We start from the raw sequence: 25,862 nt of genomic DNA on the forward strand, positions 1-25,862 counted from the left end.
AACGAATCACAAAAAAGTCAAAACAGTTTTTATAGTACCAAATCTTATCTTTTTAGCGCAATCAAGTGGAACCCTATTGGAAAAATAAAATAAAATACAGATAACTGAAGCCATCTATTGAAGAAATAATGGATTTACTTTCACCACTCCTAATTCCTTCATATTGCCATTTGGCAACTCTGGTGTGAAGACTTATTAACTGGAAGTTCTTTAACGAATTTTAATTTAAATGTTCACCGGAGGACTTACACTGCTCCAATTCGGCCTTAATCTTATTGGAATTGAATCTAACTCCTCTCGATCATTATCTGTGGAGTTAATTGAAAGATAAGATGTATGCCACTGAAAATACTCTACGGAAACAGTTGCGGTACAGGATAGAATGATTAGAAGAGCAGGATAAAGGGTGTTTTTTTTTAGAGCTATAGAACTTTAAATTGCAATAAAACAACGATGGATTATTCGATTGACATAAATTTTATTTATCCGCAAGATAATCTTGTGGCATTACATTTTAAATATAATTTCTGGCATATGACCGCCACGGCTGGCTCGGGTGTAGTCCAATCTGGACGTCCTATTTTCGATGACTTTTTCCAACATTTGTGGCCGTTTATCGGCAATAACACGGAGAATTTTGTCTTCCAAATGGTCAAGGGTTTGTGGCTTATCCGCATAGACCAATGACTTTACAGAGCCCCACAGAAGGTAGTCTAGCGGTGTTAAATCACAAGATCTTGGAGGCCAATTCACAGGTCCAAAACGTGAAATTAGGCGGTCACCAGACGTGTCTTTCAATAAATCGATTGTGGCACGAGCTGTGTGACATGTTGCGCCGTCTTGTTGGAACAACAGCTCTTGGACATCATGGTTGTTCAATTCAGGAATGAAAAAGTTAGTGATCATGGCTCTATACCGATCACCATTGACTGTAACGTTCTGGCCATCATCGTTTTTGAAGAAGTACGGACCAATGATTCCACCAGCCCATAAAGCGCACCAAACAGTCATTTTTTCTGGATGTAACGGTGTTTCGACATACACTTGAGGATAAGCTTCACTCCAAATGCGGCGGTTTTGTTTTTTGACGTAGCCATTCAACCAGAAGTGCGCTTCATCGCTAAACAAAATAAAATGGACGTAGTGCGCTATACGTATTCCGCACAGAACCATTATTTTCGAAATAAAATTGCACTATTTGCAAACGTTGTTCAGGCGTGGGTCTATTCATGATGAATTGCCAAACCAAACTGAGAATAAATCACTTGACAGCTGTTGAATCAGTCGTCATCTTCAACAGTAATGCCAACTTAAAGTTATATACCTCGAAAAAAAACACCCGTTAATACCTCGGTGAGAGCTAGGAAATATGTTGAAATTGAAGGATTTCATTTCTAAAATTCCTTTTCATACTCGTCTTTCGATACTATGTTATGAATGAGTTCAAATTTTTTCAAAAAATTAATTACAATACTTATTTTTGCTGTGAAGTAAAAATTCCTACATAAAAGTTACATGCATTATTTCATTTGCTACTCCTTTGAAAAAGTGTGCATTCAAAGTAACAATTGAATTTATCATACTTATTTTTTCATGGCAATAACGACATTCCTCTAAAACTTGTAAAAATATAGATTTCGAAGTCTAAAGAAAAAAACCTGATCCCAAAGATATCAGAAATTCATGAATCACAATGTAATTTCAACATGCTACTTTCCTGAAAGGCCTGGATGACGTGCATTCACCACTATGGACACTCTTGTTAAACCCTGTATCTTTCGATAGCTTTCACATTAATCCTTGAGTACTTGCTTGAAAGAATTTTTGTCTTCAAGAACAAGAAGTTTTTTTCATCGATTACAGATTGTTCGGCGATTGCGGACCTATCTGTTAGATTCAATCGACAACACCGAACTCGGGTTCGAATTCTTCTTTTTGTAGTGCTGATGTAAACTTTTCGAGAGCAAGTTATCCTATCAATGCCTTGGTGGGAGGGTCAATTGAATGTTCAGTATGTTTTAAGGCTTGTACCAGGTATTGCATTGGTTTGTAAATTTATTTTAAATGAACCAACTCGTAATCTTGTATACGAATTTGATCAATGACGCAAAAGCTCCTTAGTTCAGGTCAGTACTTTCCTCTCTTCTTCTTTATTCTATTTATTTCAATTTAGTTTGGATTATATGTTATGAGGAATGTAAAGATGCCTAACGCTAAACTGAATTCTGTCTAACATTATATAGCTGCAGCTGTGTTCTTCAGATTGATATATTCAAAATAAATTTTATTGCTTTCGCTTTCATGAGGAACTTTCTGTTGGAAATGAAATAGCGAAAAGAGCAAGATAATTCCTAAATTTCGTATAGCAGAAAGAGGGATCCCTTAAGTACCTATCTGTAGCTTGGATTTCTTTTACTTTTATGGTCAATTCAACTATATTTAAAATTGGAATTTGGGGATGATAATAATAATGTAATAAGTACACCATCAAATTCTACAATCGAACAACAAACAATTCAATTCATAGATAATAATAATCTGTAACCATTTTCTGGTCATCTGACAAAACCAAAGAAATAACCATTCTTTTAAAAATAGGTTGCTGTCTGAAATTTTGGTAGGGAATACTTACAAACATTCTCCAACTTTCATTATATTCTCTGTATTTTCTGGATTGTTTTTCAAGCACATTTGGAATGCCTCCAAAGCTTCTGATATTTTACCTTCATTGCTGAATATGCATCCCTATAAAAACACCATATTAAATAAAATTCCACATAATCAAAAAACAATATTCACTCAGTATAATGTATTAATAATATTATGCGCATGCATTATATCAAATAATATGCTTGAACGTATCCGATAATTCCAAAAATTGTTTTAACGTCCACCAATCTGTACATCATAAAGATATATTGCACGTTTCATGAAACCTGAGGGTTGGCACGATTGGTTTATAATCAGTGGTAACTATCCCTAGGATATTGATGATTGACTAGATAATTTGATGACAATCGATACCTTGTTACTTGTTACCAGAGAACGAGCTTGAGAAAGGATACTGCACCCTAAATTAGGAAAATATAGTTGCCTTATGTCAAATTGGCTGAATTTTCAATATGTTATAGTCCTAGTCATACCAAACGAAAAATTTCAAAGGCAAAAGTTTTTATGAAGGCTAGTTTTCACGATAGAGGCTTCTGAAAACTATTATTTATTCTCGATTGTGGAACAATACAAAACGATGTTCTGGATACTCTTCTCCATTCACAGTACCTAATCAAGATGTGAACAATCATTATTTTGATATAATATAAAATGCATTGTTCTTTGATGTTGTTACATTCGGCACCTTTTACTGAACACCGAGTTGTATTCAATGCAATTTGTTGGAAAGTCATCATTACTTTTCTCGATTTCACCATACAAGCAATTGCCTCTCCTCCTCACGATAATTCTGTAGCAGCAATGTAAGAGCTTCAGGAGAATTTTCATCCCATAGCAATATTATTTTGTTAACTTCAGACCAATTTAACGAAACTGAACTGCACTTACGTTTACATGGCTTTGCTTTTAGTTCCTTCCTGATTGCGTTGCAGGCATCTCGGGCTGGTTTAAATACAATATTGATAAATGGGTCAGTCATAATATGATAGTCATTGAAGTACTCTTCTTGCAAGAGTTTGCACGAAATGTTCCACAGAGTCCTCACCGTTGCATCTTTGAATTCGGTGCCGTCTTTCTCTCTCATATAGAACGCTCAATATTTTAGTATCGACGCCATTTCTTCTGAGCTTCTATGTTCATGTTCGCAGCAAAATTCCATAGATATTCTCCAAATATATTTTTGATTTCAGGTGGTATTTCTTGGAATTTTTTCTTTGATTAGCACATTTACAATTAGAATACTGGGTTTTTCGCTTGGGGACAGAGGAAATCGAACAAATCCTTATTGAACTGTCGATCCCTCATTTGGATTTTTTCCAAAAAATATTAGCTTCGACATAAACATTACAAACAATAGAAAGCGTACAAGAATTAATTCTGGTATTATAAAATGCATATATCATAGTATTGTGAGAACGAAACTATAAGATGAAATGTATCAAACATCACAATATTCCATAGGAGCAAGATACATACGTCTGGACAAAACTTACTGTAAACAACAAGATTGAGCTATTGTGGAGCTATGAGAAAGGATTCCTGATAAAGTATGGAACAATCAAATCAGGATTCTCCACGTCTATGGCTCGAACATAGATTCGTTTAGCTCGATTGTGATTGGTGACACTAAACTTCCATCTCTGTTGTATTCGGGATCGAGCACATATGTTTACTTTCCGTTCCTTCTATATATATTCTAAGGTTCACATCTTGATTACTCACATTAATGATGATTATCCAGGATAATGTTTTGTATTGTCGAACAATGGAGATCAAATCAGAGTTTTTAAGGGACCCTAGCTTCAAAACTAGCCTACAGAAAAACTTTTTCCTATTGAACTTTTTGATTGGAATGACTTTGACTTGAATATATCAAAAATTCAACCAATTTGATAGGGGAACAATTCACACTCTAATAAAGATGCAATATCCTTCGAGTTAGATATCTTGTGAAGACAAGGTGCTATAAAGAAAAACTCTTGAAAATAAAATTTTATTTCGAAAACAAAGCGTTTACGATCTCATGTTTATGGAAATTTTCTTTCTTGGAATGATTTGTAAAATCTCTCATTTTCGTTTGTTCCTCCAATTTAGTAAAACTCTGTATAATGATTCCTAGATAAATATCGTATCATCGAAAAATGTTAACTTATCATGTGTGCGTACTTTATTTATTTATATCTTCACTTGTTTCTTTTTTATGGGCATATTTGGGAAATGCATCCATAAGTATAATATATGAATATTAATTCAAACAAATTTTTTTTTTCAAATTGGCTTTTTCAACCATTTCTAAGCATATTTTCAATGATAACTCGATTCGAAGTTCTTAATGCTCACCTTTGTGAAGTAAAGAAACTCATTTCGCCCCCTAGTGTTTTCAATTTCGTGTTCGATCAATTCTCTACAGGTAGACACATCGCCACGAACATGCAACAAGTGGATTAACCAATTTAACTTCTCGAATGGAACAGGCTCTGAATATCGGATAGGCATCCTTTTGGCTGGAGAAAATATTTAGAAAATATTTAATTTTACCTTCTGGTGATGAAACGAAAATAGGCTTTTATCGATTTGGCTTATACAGATAAAGGAGTCCACACAGCAGTCTAATGGAAAAATTGTCAACGGTTAATTTTGTTGAATATTTTGTATTTTGTTGAATATTTTCCTGAATAGGAAAGTCTATGGATCCAACACAATTATATGAATAGATTTCGAGATACAAGGTGTCGAATTTGGAATATGAAATTTCTTCAAAGTAACTTCTCTCGTAGACAATTTTTCCAATAGGCTGTTGCCTGATCCTCTTTCCAAATATTGAAATCGCTCATCAAATATTTCACAGAGAATAATTTGAATGTTCAATCATATACGTTGAAGCAACATTCAAGCTTCATTTCAATGTTTTTGCCATAATCGCAATCTAGTGAGACATTCTTTCCCTTAAATTGAAAGTTATTTCATTCTGCGTAAAATAGACTTGCAAGCGATTCGTTCATTCCGAAAATTATAGAAAACAGATGTCAAAATCAAAATAGTGATGTAAATGCAAAGGCAGATGGTTATGCCCCGAGTATTAATAGTAAATTGCATCAGAATGTCTTAATGTCCTTAATACCTATATATAAATTCTTACGTCATACCAGTTAATCAAAAGAAAACATTGGAAAAAAAATTAAATATTGAAAAAATTTTCTGAAGAACAGAAAAGGCAGTTCACTTATTTGTTTTGATATTTTATTTCCACACCAACTCCAATAATTGTGATTCTTACAAAATGTAGAATTACAAAAACAGTGTGTGTCTTAACCTGATAAAACAAAATTATCTTTCAGGATTATCAAACAATCAAAAAATACTTTTTTTGGTTTTATTTCTTTATTTCTTTTATAATAATAGTTGATGTTAACAGCTTAAATTTAGTATTTTCAAGGTTTCTATTTAACTCTTCTTCATTCTAAAGAATGGGTGTTGTAGCACGTTCTGTAAAATATTTTATTTAGAAGTAAGCACACTGTAATAGCAATTAAAATTTTGAGAAAATTTAAACTTCTTCATTTCAAATCATAAACTCAGTATTGGAACAGGAATATCAGAATAAAATGTTAGCAATGAATTCTTTCAACTTCTAGATATTTCCTGCTCTTCTAATCATATCGAGATTGAATCTTTCATCTGCGTAAACTTTCTCTATCCTATCATATCAACATTTTCACGTCCTTCGCAATATATATAATAAACAAGGATAATGGTAAGTGGGACAGCCAGTGAAGCACAACTTTTTAACTGAGCGACGTTTCGTCTGTATATTCAGACTTCTTCACAGCCTTAATTAATTGTTGTCGGCTAATGATGTTATACACAAAACATTGACCACACGGTGTATAAAAAAATTTTGTCAAGTATTTACTGTTAAAATGATAAATCAGAACAGACATCACATTTAAAAATATAAAAATGAAAAATTTACATGTTCTATTCTGTGCCGTAACTGCTCCCTCATATTATCTTTCAAATTACCTCACAGAAAATAATCGGAGGGAGTTAGATCTGGTGACCTTTGTGGTCATATCATCTGGGTCACCATTTTCTATCCATCGGTTTGGAATATTGTCATCCAGATAGATATTGGGTAATTTTTCCGAATCGATGTAGCACCTCACCATCATGTTGAAAGTGAATTCCGTCTATATTAAATTCATCTAGCCATGGAGTTCAATTATATCGAATAAAATTCAAATAATGTCTGTCCTTCTATTAACTTCCCTTCAAATATGTGCAGGCCTATACTTAATTATTAATTAAATCACACTAAACGTTTATGAAGAATTTATATTATGAAGTGTTGGAATGTTTGACATGGCGATTATTCTCAGTCCATATATGACAATTTCTTTTATTGAATATTTCCCTCCTGTCAAAAATTCTATGTAAATGGAATGCAATTATCGAAAATTACAGCGAATATTTCCCTCCTGTCAAAAATTCTATGTATCTGGACAACAATTATCGAAAATTACAGCGATAATTGCATTGTAGAAAGCGAAACTGCACTGCGATAATTGTTCTGTTCATAGATGCTTAGTTTCTATGCATCTTACACAGTTCGAATCTATGGCAATTCCATTCTAAATCAGTTTGACAGGTAATGTAACAGTTTATTCGGGAAATATTCCCCCGAATTACACTCGTGCATCAAAATGACCGGATAATTTTGCATTCCGGCGTGTTTTCTTTGAAAAACTGCATTCGGTCATTTTCATTTTCGGAGAAAGAGCCCTCCACCTTTGGTGCCGGGCTCTTTCTCCAAAAATGAAAATGAACTCATGCAGTTTTTATGACAACACGCTGTCATGCAAAATTATCGGTAATTTTGATGCACTTGTGCAATTACTTACGAATATTTCCTTCCTGTCAAAAATTCTATGTATATGGAGAACAATAATCAAAAATTACAGCGATAATTGCATTGTAGGAAGCGAAATAGCACTGTGATAATTGTTCTGTTCATAGATGCATAGTTTCTATGAATCTTACACAGTTCGAATCTATGGCATCTATGGAATCTATGGCATCTATGGAATCTATGTCACTTTCACAAGTTAACAGTTTATTCGGGAAATATTCGTAAGTAATTGCACAAGTGCATCAAAATTACCGATAATTTTGCATGACAGCGTGTTGTCATCTAAACTGCATGAATTCATTTTCATTTTTGGAGAAAGATCCCGACACCGAAGGTGGAGGGCTCTTTCTCCGAAAATGAAAATGACCGAATGCAGTTTTTCAAAGAAAAAACGCTGGAATGCGAAATTATCCGGTCATTTTGATGCACGAGTGTAATTCGGGGGAATATTTCCCGAATGAACTGTTACATTACTTGTCAAACTGATTTAGAATGGAATTGCCATAGATTCTAACTGTGTAAGATGCATAGAAATTATGCATCTATGAACAGAACAATTATCGCAGTGCAGTTTCGCTTCCTACAATGCAATTATCGCTGTAATTTTCGATAATTGTTCTCCAGATACATAGAATTTTTGACAGGAGGGAAATATTCCCCCGAATTACACTCGTGCATCGAAATGACCGGATAATTTGGCATTCCAGCGTGTTTTCTTTGAAAAACTGCTTTCGGTCATTTCCATTTTTGGAGAAAGAGCCCTTCACCTTCGGTGTCGGGCTTTTTCTCTTTTCTCGAAGCATTCTACACTTTGAATTTCTACACACGTGATCAAACTTGAATGCTGCCCTTGAAATTTGAAGCTATAGGCGAACGGCTACCCTGCCTACCCCCTAGTGACATAGTTATGCCAGACAGTATTCCCGGTAAGTCTAAAATTAAATCTTGAGTTGATATTTCTCTGCTGATAAAACCATTTACTAACATGTTATAATCTACAAAAGATGTACTGTTTTCCGTATTGTGAAAAGACTGGAAATAAATGTAAAATTTGGCATCAATATCTATTCGTATTATTTCCAATCGGAAATCTCTTCTGAAAAGAGAAATATAAGTGAGAAACCTTATTATTTGCACATCAAATCACGACATGAATGAACCTTTGCGTCCTCGGTCTAAGTTTTTTCTTGTTGAAGCTTCTAAAATTCGGAAAACATCCACCGGGGCATATTACGTATTGATATTCTAGTCTATAGACGAAGCCGTTTCATTATACAAGCAGTTGTTAACAGCAAATTTGGCAAAATCGAATGTATCTCCGTTGATGTGGGCGATCCTGCAAAATATACAGGTCTCTGCCTGTTTAAAACATGAGCAACTGTTCTGGAAGTAGCTGAATCCCGAATCCCGTATGACTAACCTGAAACTTCATTGTGTTTGGAAAAGAACGTCTGTTGAAGGATATATATATAGGGTGATTCACCGTGATTGGCTCTTAGACTTTTATGGAAAATTATCAACTAATCATAATTATGTTCTAAAAATTTACATATTGTGGTTTGAGACAACGATCTTTCTCCCTGAAATATTTTCAGACCTCTATAATTTCCGCTTATATAGCACGCCTAGTATATTGTTATGTCTTACACCATGATATAGCTTATTTTATGTCAATATCAGCGATTTGCCTTAACTTGGGTATAAATTCAATGGGTCGTTAGTCAATGATATTCTGCTGAAAAAAAAAATAGTTTCGACGATGACTCACATTTTTTGAATAAATAAGCAAAAAACCTTTTTTTTCTGAAAAAACTACTTTTTTTCACTAAGTTTGGAGTTGCGGTTCAAATTTTTCTCGATAACTCTCAAAGTTTTCATTTTAGGTATAGAGTTTGCTCAAGTAACTCCCCCTCTTTTATTCATATTAAAAAGTGTGAGTCCTAGTCACACCGTTGAGTTTATATCCAAGTTATGACATTTTGCTGAAATTAACATCCAATAAGCTAATGATCCAATAATATACTGTGTGTGCCATTCGAAATAGGAAAGTAGTAGTCTGTTTCCGGTGGAACCGGAAGTTGTAGAGATCTGAAAATATTTCAGGAAGAAAGAACAATGTCACAAAGTGCGAATTTTCCAAACAAAATTATGATTAGTATGCCATAAACCTTAAATTTTGATCATTATATTTTCAACATTATCTGAGCCTGGTTGTTCTTTAGAGAAAGTTAATAATCTTGAACATGAATGAACGTTCATGAGACTTTCCGATTTCATATTACATAATTCGAATGAAACAATGTTTGATATTCAGCAATACACTTATACTTCCCAAGGGAAATATAATACACTATATTTCACGTTTTATTTTTTCAATTTGAGCCATACAAATTAATTATGATTCAACAAAGTTTTTGCATTTATTACGATGAATTTCAGAACCAAAATAAAATTTCCGCTAAAGCGATTGCAACCAGATACAGACGATGAAGATTTTGGTTCGCAATTCATCGATGAAAGAGTAGTTTCATTGAGGACATTCTATTCTGTTGTAGTCTTCAAAAACTGCCACCAAAGAATGAGCTCACTGTGGTACACGGGATGCCATAATGCACATGAAAACATAACAAATGCTGTAGATGGCTATTATGAAACCTTCACAAAATGATACATCTTTATGAAATAACTTTTTTGTTTTGAAATATAATATCTAATCGACAAAATATTTCCAATCAAAAGAAAAATCAAAATATTTAAAACGGTAGCAATGAATAAACGGTTAACAAATTGAATTAATGAACCAACAAAGTTTTCATTTATTTATACAATTTTTCCTCTTTATAGTTCAAAAACTCACTAAATTTACCAACTCAGAGTTGTATATTTATTTCATAGAAATTGCACTTTAGGGATCGTAGGCTAACTGAAGGGAACTGTTTCTTAAGTACAAATTTACAAATGAAGCAATTAAAACAGGTAGTTAGTAATCATAAATTTTCTCTCTTACTCTTTTCTGTGAAATATAAATTCAAATTACAATTGAAACAACTATTTAAGAGAATTCTATTCCCTCTTTTGGTTGACTCGAATCCATAAATTATTACTTTCAATTATAACTTGACCTACCTAGTTTTAATGATGAGTATTATAAAACTTTTTGAATAAATATGAAACTTATTTCCGAGCTTATTTCATAAATATAAAACTTATTTCCCCTTCCCGTTTTGCCTAAGGGCCATCAATAATATTTCATGAGTATGCTCGATGGCAGGATGTAGGTACTCAATAATTACATTGGCAAATAAACAACAAATTCCAAATAACGAACTGGTATGACGTAAACAACATGATATGAAATGTAGAAAATATTAATTAAATCTCTATAGATGAATAACACCCCATATGGAAAAATCTAAAGAAGTGGATACAAGAGGTTTCGAAAATCACAATAGATTTCATTTCAATCAACTCTATTTCTAGGAACTCTTATATTCACCAAGGATACCGCAGGTTAGGTATAAAGTATGCGAAAAACGACGCATTTGACACCATGGCGTGTTTGGATAAAACTTGACCTAATAAAATACTAAGTTTATATTCGTTTAGTTTAGGCTTACCGGACGTTGAAGCTGCAATATGTTTGTGGCCATTGAGCATCAGGGACATTGTTTTCTATGGACTAATCGAACCCCCTTAATTTCAACAGTGTTTTGTTTTGGTCAGAATTACACTGGTTGCTAGGAGCGACGGATATCAATGCTCTGATTATTTTCGACTTCAGTGAAGTAGTAGCGAGTTATGGAAAGGTTTACGAGGCGTAATTTATTTCATGGTAGAATAAAATGATTCATTCGTGTACAATTCGTAATTCTTTGTAAGGAAAATTAATACAACTTGATGTCAAAATACTCGTAAAACAATGTATCGGGTGTCCCAAATTCGTCTATTGAGGTGATCTCAGAATTCCTTTGAGCTAGGAGAACATGAAACATTATTTGAATTTTAAAAGTTTTAAGTTGCTTAATTTTGTTCTTCAAATGTGACTAATGTGTTCTACAAGATGTGGAAGAATGAACGGAATAACCACAGAATTAGAGAAATAATATTTAAAATGTAATGCCACAAGATTATCTTGCGGATAAATAAAATTCATGTCAATCGAATAATCTATCGTTGTTTTATTGCAATTTAAAAATCTATAGCTCTAAAAACAACACCCTTTACAACATGAAGCAGACGAAAGGTATAAGTGATGTAGGTAAAAGTAAGAAAGCTTCGAACACAAAATGAAAACTCTGCTTTCACTATAGGTGTAGTGGTGAAAAAGGATTTCAGATCAATTTGTAATAAGGATATCTGGTAGGAAGAAGTTGTTTTTTTTCGGTAGATGAACAAAATAGGTTCAAACACCTAAGGTTGTCTGATCATTTCGATTTTATTAAGATTGTTATATATATATATATATATATATATATATATATATATATATATATATATATATATATATATATATATATATATATATATATATATATATATATATATATATATATATATATATAAACCTAGAGTTAATTGGATTTATTTTGGCATTTTTACTAACGCCATTTGTTGCGATAATGAATTCGATCTTGTAACTATTGTTTCAGACAGAATCCTAAACACACAATATGTCCTTCAATGGTAAATATACCTACTCTAGGTTCGAGTTACCCAGCGATTCAATCTGTATTTGGATACCGCGGTGTATTACGTTGGTCCCTTTCAAATAATCTTGACTGAACCTTATACAATTGTTATTCAGAAGTCAGAAAGTGTAAAATGTAATTGAGAAAAACAAACTGAATTTCAAAAGATCGAAAGTGTAATTCAGAATTTGAAGAATTGAATTGAAAGCAGTTATTTGAATTAGAAATTCAAAAAGAGAACTTTATATTCAGAAACGTTAATTTGTATTTCAGAAAAGCAATATAAAATTCAGAAAAGTAAAAATTGATTTCAGAAAATTTGAATTGGAATTATAATTTCCTTTTCGCGTCATTTTCATTTCTCTTGTTAAAAATAATACCACTTAATTATGAAACTACCATTTTCTGGATATGCAACTTTAAATACATATTGGAGGATTGTGAGTAATATACAGTTATAAAGAAATAATGTAATAGCATGCAGACAATGTTTAATTCTGGAAAATTTACCTTCTCGAGCAGGACTTGAACCCGGAGGTCATTTTTCCGGAATTAAACATTGTCTGCACGCCATTACATCATTTGCTTATTATTAATTACAGATGTTAAAACAATAACCTTCCCTCAATCTTTCCAGCGGGATGTGTACAGCCTGGTTGCCACCTCTGAATAGCGAAAAAAATTGTTGTGTGCTCCTTATTGACAAAAACAGTCCCAGCTTGGACCTCCGTATAGACTGTCAAACTCTCACATGAGTTTCCCTTCACTGTGATCAGTGTGATCTCAGAAAAACTCTTTCGAAGGATCTCACATGGTCTAAACATATCAAGCCTAAATAATAAAGCAACATGGATGGCTTCTGTCTTGTTGGAATCCTTTCAGGGATGTAACGCCGGAACATTTAATCTTCTCTACTTACACCTATTATGTACCTCTCATCCAGAGCATCCAGGCCTTTCAGAAAAGTAGCTTGTTGTGTATAAGTTTCGGAGATACAGGGTGATTAATGAAAGTTGGCCTGAAGGATCAGGCAGCAGCTTAATGAAAAATTTGTCAACGGTTACATTTCCTGAATTTTTCGTAATTTGTAGAATATGTAAAAAACCTGTGGGTCCCACTCAATCCTATGAGTATTTTTCGAGATACAAGTAGTCGAAGTTGGAAAATGGCATTTCTTTAAAAGTATTATACAGTGTGTTTCATTGGAAAACGGAAATACTTCACAGGTGCATAGGTGGCACCAAGGCGGTTCTGCAGATACTCCATTTATTGGGTCTTACTGTCTTCGTAGCCGAGATACAGGGTGTTTTATGAATTTTGCCCGTTTCTTTCTGACGCTGTGTCCTACGTGAGCGATTTATTGCGAGCGATGAGAGCAACGCGACCAAACGCGATTTATCAAACCTTGGAAACCAGGCAAATTTCGCGCTCTGTCGGCGATCAAATTATTTGATATTTCCAAGCGGAATTCGCGCGAACTTCAGTAGTTCTTGTTGATGCAGGCACGTTTACTTCGACCGCTCTACAATGAATGATTTAAACGAAGTTTTAATACTGGCTGTTAGAAATTCCAGTATACTCTGGGACAAGACTGATAAAAGATATCATAATCGACTGTTGGTGGATAGAGAATGGAGTAGAATTGCCGATGAACTGGGGGAAACTAGTGAGATTGACAAATTAACTATAGTATTATATACACTGAGAGAAGTGTTTATTTGATATTATCGAAAATGCATTATAGTTAATGAATCATTTATTGGATCTATGGTCAAACAAATATTAGTTTCATGGAAATAAATAATTTATTTGAAATCCCACCAATAATCATCATTTATTATTCCACTTCATTTATTTACGCATAACTTATATTACTAATGCTGAAGAAATATCCATTTGAAGGAAATAAATATAGTTGAGGTTAATATATCATTGAGTAATAATAAATAAACCTTATTTCCTTATTTATATGTAATACGTAGGTATCCATGCAGATTGAAAAAAAATATTTCAATTCAGTAATGGTTCACGTATTTCTTAGATTTTTTTTTGGTTGTTTCTATATAGTCAAATGTTGTAGGAAGCAATCTACAATAACTGTGGTCACTGTGGAATAAATTTGGAGAAGTCCTTAATTATTTATATAAGTGGTGAAACTCTCCAAAATTCATTCGTTCCAAAAAAATTTAATTTGTTGGATTTCTCTTTCTTCCCATTTTTCTGCGTCTTACAATTAGCATTTTTGAAGCCACATTTTCACATATGAATAATTTACGTTTTCTTGACCACCTCATTATAACTGTTTCTCTACAAGCGTATGACAACGGACTGATCTTCCGCAATGCACAATCCCAACCCAACCCAACCATATTTATGTCGCGTCGTGTCGCGTTTGTAGATTTCAACGTAGGACAAAAAAAGTCGCGCTGCTCCCATCGCTCGCGTAGTACATAAAATTGGCGTCGCTCGCATCGTAACATTAGTCGCTCACGTAGGACATAGGGTGAGGCCATATCAAACGAACCACCCGGTATATTTTCTTCATATTTGGCAAATATGTTCCTAATTGAGAGCCCAAACGTATCATAACCGCCTTGAAAATCCAGGTCCGGGTCAACAAAAAATTATGAATCCTTGTAACAACACCCTGTACATAGGAATTTTGAAAATCTGTTTTAATATTCGGAAACACCACTAAAAACTAAACTGAGACGTGTACTTCAAATTTTCACGCAGACAGTTTTACTGCACAAATTTTCAACGTAAACGTGAATTTTTTAAGAATTTGGTTTGCTGGAAGTGGTTTAAAGTAACTTTTAGTGATTAATCTATGAGTTAGTTATTGAGATCATAGTCCTCTTTTGTGTGTGAAGTATATTGTTTCTTTCAGCAGAGCTTTTCACTACTGCGAATAATCATAAAATGTCGTATTCAATCAAGTAGGTTGACAACCATCACTTTGACAGAAAACCATTTTTGTTTTGAATAATTTAGATTAATTAATTATATTGTTATTATATTTTTTTGTTCATAATAGTTTCAAAATATACGATATCAACCTGATGCAACACAATTCTCAATAAATAGAAACTGACATAGTATACAGCTATAAAAAGGAAAACCAATGTGAAAATGAATTACAAAGTGATCTTGAAATAATTATGGATTCAATATTTTCGATAATTCATTGTTAAAAGTCACTTCAAACCACTTTCAGGTATCCAAGTTCTTAAAAACTTTACTTTTACGTTGAAAATTTGTGCAGTAAAACTGTCTGCGCGAAAATTTGAAGTACCCGTCTCAGTTCAGTTTATCAGATTTTCAAAATTCCGAGGTACAGGGTTGTTTCGAGGATTCAAACGATTAATAATTTTTTGTTAACCCGGACCTGGATTTTCAAGGCAGTTATTGCATGATACGTTTGGGCTCTTAATTAGGAACATATTTGCCAAATATGAAGAAAATATACCGGGTGATTCGTTTGATATGGCCTCAGAAAGAAACGAACAAAATTCATAAAACACCCTGTATCTCGGCTACGAAGACAGTAAGACCCAATAAATGGGGTATCTCCAGAACCGCCTTGGTGCCACCTATGCACCTGTGAAGTATTTCCGTTTCCCAATGAAACATCCTGTATCTCGTAGGAAAACATCTTGAATGAAACACACATGACTAAGTGGTACGAAAAATGTGTTTATCTTGTGGAGTTATAAGCCAGGATGAAGGTTGCCTCATGCGACCCCTTTTTGTTTTTCCCAAAATACTTTCCATTGTACCCATTTCGGCCGTGCGTAATAATTATTATTAAGCACGGAATTTAGTACATGGCATGAGCTGCACGAAATAAGCTGGATTTTGCGCCGCCTATGTCGTTACGTGTTTTATCATCACCTTGCATATTCTGAATTTAATCTGTGTTCTGAGGTATTTATTTTCTACGTTCTGTATCTTAGATATCCAAATACCTATGCGTGCCCCTGTCATAATCTGGTGCCTTATTACTTCTTCGCAAATGTTTACATCGTTTGTTATTTCACTTATTTCCACGCCCAAGTATTTGATGTACATTACGTGGGTTATTATTTTATCACCTACCGTCAGCTTGCACCTAATGGAATTCTTTGACACCACTGAAGATTATTTTTTTTAGCAATATCGATAAATTGAAGGTCGTTTTCAGTTACGCATCTTATAGCCCCAACAGTGTCAATTAACCTGTCCGTTGAAAATGATTGGACTCAGGTATAGTCTTTTTGACGGATTCCTTCAGGGGTAGAATATTTTAATAATAAAAATTCACTGCGTCTCTGTCATTTTGTGTCGAGGAATCTGGAGTGAGATAATTTGTATTAAATTCCACTATATTGCATTTTCCGAGATATTACTTTTATTGATTTTTTCTCTTGAATGATTATGATGAAGGATATAATTAATTGAGTTATTTGTACAGGGAGGGCGAATTTCGATGTTTTAGCACTTCAACTTTAGAATCAGAGGAGATAGACAAAATCTGATACCTCATCCTCTTGTCTTGAGAAACTAACAAGAGTAGTATTTATTTTTGGCCACCCTCTTTTGTTTTCGAGCGAAAATTGGAATAATTGCGATATAAAAAAAAATGTACATCTCCGCTAACACTGATGATAGAGCTTTGAAATTGAAACTTTATAGAGGCACTTTTCACGTAGATTCTAGTGGCTTATTAGTTAGTATTTTTAGCAGGATTTTTAATTATGAAGCTATAATCCAAAATAATGTGTGTTCCAATAGAAAGACTAGATTTTTGTGGCATTTCTTGAAAGCTTGAAATATCGTTTGTATTTGTATCAATAATGACTATAAGAATAATAAAACTACAATGGGGTATCAGATTTTGTCTATCCCCTCTGATTTAAAAGTTGTAGTGCTAAAACATCGAAAGTTGCCCAACCTGTACAGTAATGAAAAAGGGTTTTATTGAAATTGTTCCATATTCATAACGATAATAAAAATTACGAAAAACACTGATTTGTAGTTAGAAGCTTTCAAGCGATCCTTCATTCATACGCCAAAATCCCCCTTTGGAGACCACAGAATGGTTTATAAGTATATTTGAAAATAAATTACTCAATATTCGCTTGCACATGACGGAATTGAGACTTTGGGAGTTCATATAGAACATCATCAGAACCATAGAAAATCCAGTTATAAAATTTGAAAAAAAAAATACCCGATTTTTCGTATGATATTAAGGCTCTGAATTTCTCTGAATCATTTTCTCCGAGTTCTGTAAGGCCCAGATATTCAATAGTATAGGTTAGTATAACTTCTGGCGATGGATTAATGAGGCACCGAATGAAACGTTGCATTCATATTTGGTAAATTAGTTGGATGTCGTCAGCAAGAAAAAAATCTTTTCTGATCTATAGACGAGGCCGTTACATTTTAAAAGCTGAAGAATATTTGGATTTGTGCGATTCTGAAAAATATACAGGTCACTGTCTGCGTCGAACATTACCAACTATTCTGGTAGTTTGTATACAGGGTGGCCACTTTTTTAATGGGGTTGTATTGGTAACTTTTAAACCATAAAAGTTAGTAGGTCGGTCAAATGGAGAAAAAGTTGCATGCATAGAAGCATTATCAAGCAGTTCAAACAAATCGAGATTATCAGGGCCGGTTTTCGAGATAATATAAGAAAAGTAAATTATGTCATTTTGATTTTTCTTTTGTTCCCACTTCATTTCAAATATCATCAAAAAATGTTACAGGCCCAGAGAGTACGAAACGTTGGATACGAAATCTGATTACTTCAAATTGAGGATAATTTACTGTCGAATGAAAAATTCCTGTAACATTTTTTGATGATAATTGAAATAAAGTGGGAAAAAAGAAAAATCAAAATGACATAATTTAATTTTCTTATGATATCGCGAAAACCGGCCCTGATAATCTCGATTTATTTGAACTGCTTGATAATGCTTCTATGCATGCAACTTTTTCCTCACTTGACCGACCTTCTAACTCTTATGGTTTAAAAGTTACCAATACAATCCCATTAAAAAAGTGGCCACCCTGTAAACGTAAGTTGCTTAAGGAGATATAAAAAACAACAGTATATATTCAGAAATATTCTGGTAGTTTGTATATACGTAAGTTGCTCAAGGAGATTAAAAATACAGTATATCTTCAGAAATATTCTGGTAGTCTGTGTATACTTAAGTTGATCAAGGAAAAGAAAGAACAGTATATCTTCTGAAATGTTCTGGTAATTTGTATATACGTATGTTGAAACATCACCACGTGGCAACTCAGTTCAAAACTAATTTAGAGGTATTTCTTTTTACAAATTACCGATTATTATGGGATTTTCACATAATTTTCTTAAACAATAATCTACATGGAAGAAAATGAATATTTTTTTTTATGAATTAAAAAAAAAGAAACAGGTTTGGGAACTTTTCGTTTTTGGGGAAAAAATTTATGATATGTACTTTGTACAAAGCACTGGTATATTTATAAAATATTTATGAAAAAAACCTATCAAAAATCATTAAAAAAGAGGTAAAACTATAATTTCGTGAAAGTCGTTTTATGGTGCTGCCCTCTACTTATTTGCTTTGAAAAAAGAAAGTACACCGTACAAAGTTTGGTCGTCGCAGGAATGGATATATGTATGAAAAACATTGTACAGGGTTATTCACCGCGATGGTCTATTAGTCCTTTATGGGAAAAAATAAGTAATAATTTTCTTCTCTGAATTTGCATATTGAAGTTTGGGACAATGATCTTTCTTCCTGAAATATCTTCAGACCTTTACAACTTCCAGTTATACCGGAAACATATACTACTACTTTTTCACTCCAAATGGCGCATCCGGTATATTATTGCATTATTAGAAATCTTATTTGATGACAATTTCATCAAATGAGGTATCTAAACATGCCATAATATACTGGGTGTACCATTTGGAATAAAAAAGTAGTAGCAGTCTGTTTCCGTTATAACCGGAAGTTGTAGATTTGAAAATATTTTCTCAGCGCAAAATCATGATTAGTTTTCCATTATAGGCCATCGCGGTGAATCACCCTGTATCTTCAAAAAATTAAATTCCAAGAATACTTGCAGGCTGGTTGATAACCAAATAATGACACATAAATAAATCTCTTTAGAACTATAATAATTTCCTAATGATTTGAAGGAAACATGTTGATAGTTTATGCCCAATGATCATAAATCATTTAGATTATGCATAATTCACCCATGTACAAAGTATTTATGACATGGGTAACTGAGCAGTAAAATCAAAATTACATGAAATGAAATGTGTTTTATGGTTGTTTTTTGTTTCGAAGTACTTGCAAGAATGGATATGGGTAAATTATCATCATTTCCACTTGGCTCCATTTGGCCAATAACTCCTTATTCACAATCAGATACATATTGATCAATATTGTTCTCTGGACCTTTATCCTCTTCCTGCAAGTTTTTATTGTCACTGCAAACATCGCTACCTAAATCTGCGAAATTTTTTCAGTACATGCATAATGTTGCTACTTGACAGCAAAACAAAACTTGTAATCACAGAAAAAAATTATGAATGAACACGCGATATGATAATATCTTGTTTTAATACATACAAAAATAAAATAGTTCAATTCTGCAGCATCTTGAAATCATATAATTCATCCAATGAATAAAATGCATATTCAACAAAATTGCTTTATATATTCTCCTCCAACCGGGCAACCTATTATAACCAATATTTCCCCCCTGTCAAAAATTCTATATATACGGAGAACAATCATCGAAAATTACAGCGATAATTGCATTGTAAGAAGCCGAAGCTAAACAGCACTGCGATAATTGTTCTGTTCATAGATGCATAGTTTCTATGCATCTTGCACAGTTCGAATCTATGGCAATTCCATTCTACATCAGTTTGACAAGTGATATAACAGTTTATTCGGGAAATATTCCCCCGAATTACACTCGTGCATCAAAATGACCGGATAATTTCGCATTCCAGCGTTTTTTCTTTGAAAAACTGCATTCGGTCATTTTCATTTTTGGAGAAAGAGCCCTCCACCTTCGGTGTCGGGCTCTTTCTCCAAGAATGAAAATGAACTCAAGCAGTTTTTAGGACAACACGCTATCATGCAAAATTATCGGTAATTTTGATGCACTTGTGCAATTACTTATGATAAGCTGTGCAGTAGTCTGAACTCTGCTGTAACCTCCACAGTCTGAGGTAGTCTATCTTATACACGAATTATTTCGTGGGTTGAAATTGTGAATTTCAGATTGTGGGCGATATTTTCCAATATTGTTATGAACATGTAATAAATTTCCAAGAATGGAAATAGGAGGAAAGATCAGTATACTCAATTTCCTAAACGATTGCTTGCAATGTTGCAAGCAATAGTCATCCACTAACCTGATGTCCCGCTGTCACGAGCCGAGCTTCGGGTGATAGTGGGACTATCGGTACCAACATCATTTGTATTGTATGGGAAAGTCAGCAGATGAGATTTTCAGGCTTTGTGGATCAGAAGCAGAAACAGCTAAACACATGGTATGCAAGTGTCCAGAGCTGGCTGGACTAAGAACTATTCATATGGGGAAGCCGGTCCTGGATACCCGAGAGATAACGGCCAAGGCCCCTAAAGAAGTTGTCAGTTTTATCAACGACCTCCTTGGGTTTCCATGAATGAGTAGGGTAGAGGACAGAAGATCTACATGGTCGCAGTTCCCGGAAGGCTTACCGAGCCACAACAACCCCAGTTCAAATAATAATACTAATACTAATAAAAACTTGATGGCCCGACTCTGCAACCTAAAGATATCTTCACGTAGTGCACAATTTTTCCATACCAACACATAATAGTTCAGCCTGGACCCAATCAATGCACGATAAACCATCTTCAAAACTACACTAGAGAGATAATGCGATTACACCCTAAAAACAAAAATATTCCAGCTGAGGGTGGACATCAGTTCATCCACATGAGCCGTCCATGAGCATTGAATCCAAACTCACACCAAGGAATCTAACCGAGTGCACTACATAACCGTCCTAGCTTCTATTTCTCAAGCTCAAAATCAATCGCTGCGTTTTTTCATCATTCAAACTGGATATATTCGCAGTAAACCACTTCAAGGTCACCAATTCAGCCCTCTCAGAGATACTGCCCAACTTAGTTATATCAGAGGATCCAACTGCAATGGTAGTGTCTTCTACAAACAAAGTCATTTCAACATCAGGCATATAATGAGAATTGAAGGTCCTAATGTGGACCCCTGGGGTATACCTAATTTTTTTGGTTTCAGTTCCGAATACTTGCCATCAACAAATACCGTTTAACATCTACCACTCAAATCTACCACAAAAATGAATGGACAAGTTCCACCGCATTTTGTTCCAATCCGTATTTCCCTATTTTCATTGATAGTTCCTCATGCGGGACGCAGTCAAAGGCCCTCAATAAATCGATAAATGAAGCAAGACAATGTTCTCCTTTCTGGAAGCAATACACAATGAAGTCTACAAACTCCCATCAGTGCTTTGGTAGTCTCGGCATCTATTTCGAAGTCATGATAAAATAGTTAAACGATGAATTGAAACGCCACCGATATGCGTAAGTGAGTTATTTATGTAAGCGGTAGCTCACCAATTGGCTACAGAATGCACCCCTCGATATTTGCGCTCTCGTCGGGTAGTTTACTCATCTGTATATCTGAATGTAGTCAAACGGCAACTGTTTGCATTCAAGGGTTAAAATTATTCATGTATTTTTTCAATTATTCATTCAATTCATAGAGACAGACTTTTTATTGCTGGTATTTGTTGAAACATGGAGATCTAAAATAGCATTTTGAATTAAGTACAAACAATATTATTTATTCTGCAGCTATATCTGTGCGTAACACATCTGGTTTTATCGTGAAAACGTTTGAATTTCTGTCCACCTGATGTTGACTGCTTATTAGCGAGCTATCGAATAGTCATTTTCACTGACTAGACTTTTACCAACTCAACAAATTTTTGTTCGCAAATTGTGTACTGATTTCTTGGAAATAATTGTTAGAGTGCTGTTTTCATTGCCCAATTAGTATAGTCCATTGTAGTTTCATTCTAAGACAAACAAAATATTCCTGATGGGTTAACAATTTTTTTTAATGAATTTATTAATAATGTGTTTATCGATTATCCATACATTCCCCGACACATCTCGGCATTGATGCAATAAGATAGTCTAATTCATATTCCAAGCATGTACTTCATGTCTCAGAGCCGCTAAAGTCCGTAGGGGCTGAGATAAATTTCCAAGCCTTCTACCCATGATGTCACAAACATGCTCTATGGGCGAAAGATCGGGAGATCTTGGCGGCCATGACAAAAGATTCACATGGATCGCTTCTAAAAAGTCTAAACTAACTCTGGCAACATGAGGTCGGGCATTATCTTGCTGAACTTTTGGATTCTCGAGCCGGTTAAGGTAAAAGGAAGAACATATGGCTCAACTATTTCTTGAAAGTAACGCAGCGCTGTCATGTTACCTCAAATAAAGACTAGAAGTGACCTAGTTGCATGTGAAATAGCTCCCCATATCCTACTGTCCGGTGTAAATGACGCTCAACAACAAACTACGGTTAACGTCCTTCGCCCCGACTAACTCTTCTTCGGCCATCATGTGCACCCAAGTAGAATCGAGATTTATCAGAAAAGAATAGCTGATGTCATTCCACATTCCAATATCGACGTTCTCTGCACAACTGTAATCGTTCCCGGCGAAGCTCAACCCTCAAAGGTAAGATGAGGTCGATGATGCTGCAGTCCAAAAGACCTTATCCAGCGGTAAACCGTTCGGACAGTTACAGGATGGCCTAACCACTCATCAGCCAAAGATCGAGTTGTCGCAAAACGGTCTCTAATGGCCATAAGTCTTGAATCTTGATCTTGACCTTCATTTGTGCCCCTTCGATGGCCGGTGCCTACTCTTCTTCTTCTGGGAGTTGCACTTTCTTTGTCAGTTAGTATACATATATAATTATATACATCAAGGCTCACCCTTTATCAAACTGAAGTCATATGATTCACTTCTTCATCTTGGAGTTGCCGTTTCTTTGTCAGTTAGTAACATATACAGGGTGTCCCGTGAAGACCACGTCAAACCGAAGGAGAATGTAGATCAAAGGATAACCCACCTGCTATGACAAAATTCCAATTATAAAAGTCTTACCGTTTTCGAGATATTATTTTTTTTTTGAAAATAATGAATTTTTGCCCCTTTCAATAGTTTTGTCCTTACGGTTGGTACAATTTTACATCTTTTTGGTTAATTTTTTCAGTAAAATATTGCTGAAGAATGATTTTAACGTTTACATTAAAAACATCCTCCGAACATTTTAAAGGGGGGCTATGAGAAATATTTTTATTGGAAATTTTGGTAGTGGATTATTTTGTTCATGAAGTTTAGCCCAACGTAGTGGAAAAAAAATGTACCGAGCTACTGCTGCACATTACACCAATAAATTATCTATTTTATAGTGATTTCAAAGAGGTATCACACAAGTCATTTGTTATTAAAAGAAAAAGATATGGCTGTTTTTATCCAAATGGGTACGTTTTCGACAAAATCAAGTTTGTCAATTCTGTTAAGAAATCTTCGATATTGCATTACTTAGTGAACAATGGCAATTGTTTTCGTGCGAAAATATTACTCGCATAATTATTCACCTCAACGAAATTCAATTTTGCCGGTAAATTTTGCGAAAACATCATGCAGATCCAGATTTTTTTAATAAGATCATTAGGAGCGATGAGTTTTTCTGTACCAAGGATGGGTACATGAATCTCCACAATTTGCATGGCTGGAATATCATAAATCCACAAGAGGTGAGAGAAGATAGATCACAATATCGATTAAAGATCAATTTATGGACTGGAATATTTAATGGTGCAATTTTTTGCCCGATCGAACTGCCGCCATCACTGAACGAAAACAATTATTTGGAATTTTCAACCAACCAGCTGCCCATTTCATTGAAAGATGTGCCACTGGCGCCGCGACGTAGTCTGTGGCACAGTGACTTTATTAATATAGTCACTGTAGTCTGTGGTTTCAACATGATGGATGCCCAACACATTACGGACTCGAAGTTACCGCTCATTCAAATAGAACTTATCCACACCGGTGGATTGGAAGAGAAGGTGAAATTTTGTGGCCTCCTCGTTCACCTGACCTAAATCCTATGGACTTTTATTATTGGGGCTGCCTAAAAGACAAAGTATACGCAACAAACATGCGTGATGAAGCCGATTTGAGAGAACGCATCCGCAATTCGGCTTCATCACGTATGGGTGTTGCGTATACTTTGTCTTTTAGGCAGCCCCAATATTAAAAGTCCAGAGGATTTAGGTCTTCATGTACCCATCCTTGGTACAGGAAGACTCATCGCTCCTAATGATCTTATTAAAAAAAATCTGGATCTGCATGATGTTTTCGCAAAATTTGCCGGCAAAATTGAATTTCGTGGAGGTGAATAATTATGTGAGTAATATTTTCGCACGTAAACAATTGCCATTGTTCACTAAGTAATGCAATATCGAAGATTTCTCAACAGAATTGACAAACTTGATTCTGTCAAAAACGTACCCATTTGGATAAAAACAGCCATATCTTTTTTCTTTGAATAACAAATGACTTGTGTGATACCTCTTTGAAATCACTATAAAATAGATAATTTATTGGTGTAATGTGCAGCAGTAGCTCGGTACATTTTTTTTTCCACTACGTTGGGCTAAACTTCATGAACAAAATAATCCACTACCAAAATTTCCAATAAAAATATTTCTCATAGCCCCCCTTTAAAATGTTCGGAGGATGTTTTTAATGTAAACGTTAAAATCATTCTTCAGCAATATTTTACTGAAAAAATTAACCAAAAAGATGTAAAATTGTACCAACCGTAAGGACAAAACTATTGAAAGGGGCAAAAATTCATTATTTTCAAAAAAAATAATATCTCGAAAACGGTAAGACTTTTATAATGGGAATTTTGTCATAGCAGGTGGGTTATCCTTTGATCTACATTCTCCTTCGGTTTGACGTGGTCTTTACGGGACACCCTGTATAAAAATATACAAGGCTCACCCTTTATCAAACTGGAACCATATGCAACTTGTATGCAAAGAGAATCTTTCTTGATTAAAATTCTTCTTGATGTTTTCTTAATTTTTTTGAATTAATGAAGAACTATTGTTTGTGCCGCTAGATGCTTGGAATGATGAGTTGAGATGGCTGACGATTTCGGAGATTAATGCGCAAATGCAAACTAAAAATCTTCAAATTCCAACATGTCATAATTGTTATGCAACTCGTCCATTAAATTGTTTATCATGGAAATATAATACTCATGACGTTAACTTTTCAGTTAGCTGTTCTCGTTATTGGTCTATTCGAATAATTCTTCAGAATGAGTAATATTCACAATTATCAACAATCACTTTTGAATAGAATTTGCATTACTTGTCCTTGATTATTAACTTTTTTACTGCCTTCTCGATTAATAATTAAAAGCATTCATATCCCTTCCTGAGGAGTTACCAA

At 34.3% G+C, this 25,862-nt stretch overlaps 1 protein-coding gene across 1 annotated transcript in view; it reads right to left on the reverse strand.

The window, feature by feature from the left end:
• LOC123670722 (Bardet-Biedl syndrome 4 protein) overlaps nucleotides 1-11,350 on the reverse strand; it is a 356,940-nt gene extending 345,590 nt beyond the window's left edge. Inside the window, exons 1-3 of the mRNA XM_045604252.1 lie at nucleotides 11,197-11,350; nucleotides 5,011-5,174; nucleotides 2,633-2,745 (exon numbers count right to left, since the gene is read on the reverse strand). Coding sequence (XP_045460208.1) covers nucleotides 2,633-2,745; nucleotides 5,011-5,174; nucleotides 11,197-11,245 — 326 coding nt within the window. The 5' untranslated portion in view covers nucleotides 11,246-11,350. The remainder of the gene's footprint in view (nucleotides 1-2,632; nucleotides 2,746-5,010; nucleotides 5,175-11,196) is intronic.
• Nucleotides 11,351-25,862: the final 14,512 nt, after the last annotated feature.

This window comes from Harmonia axyridis, chromosome 1 (genome assembly GCF_914767665.1).
Source record: "Harmonia axyridis chromosome 1, icHarAxyr1.1, whole genome shotgun sequence".
NCBI lineage: Eukaryota > Metazoa > Arthropoda > Insecta > Coleoptera > Coccinellidae > Harmonia > Harmonia axyridis.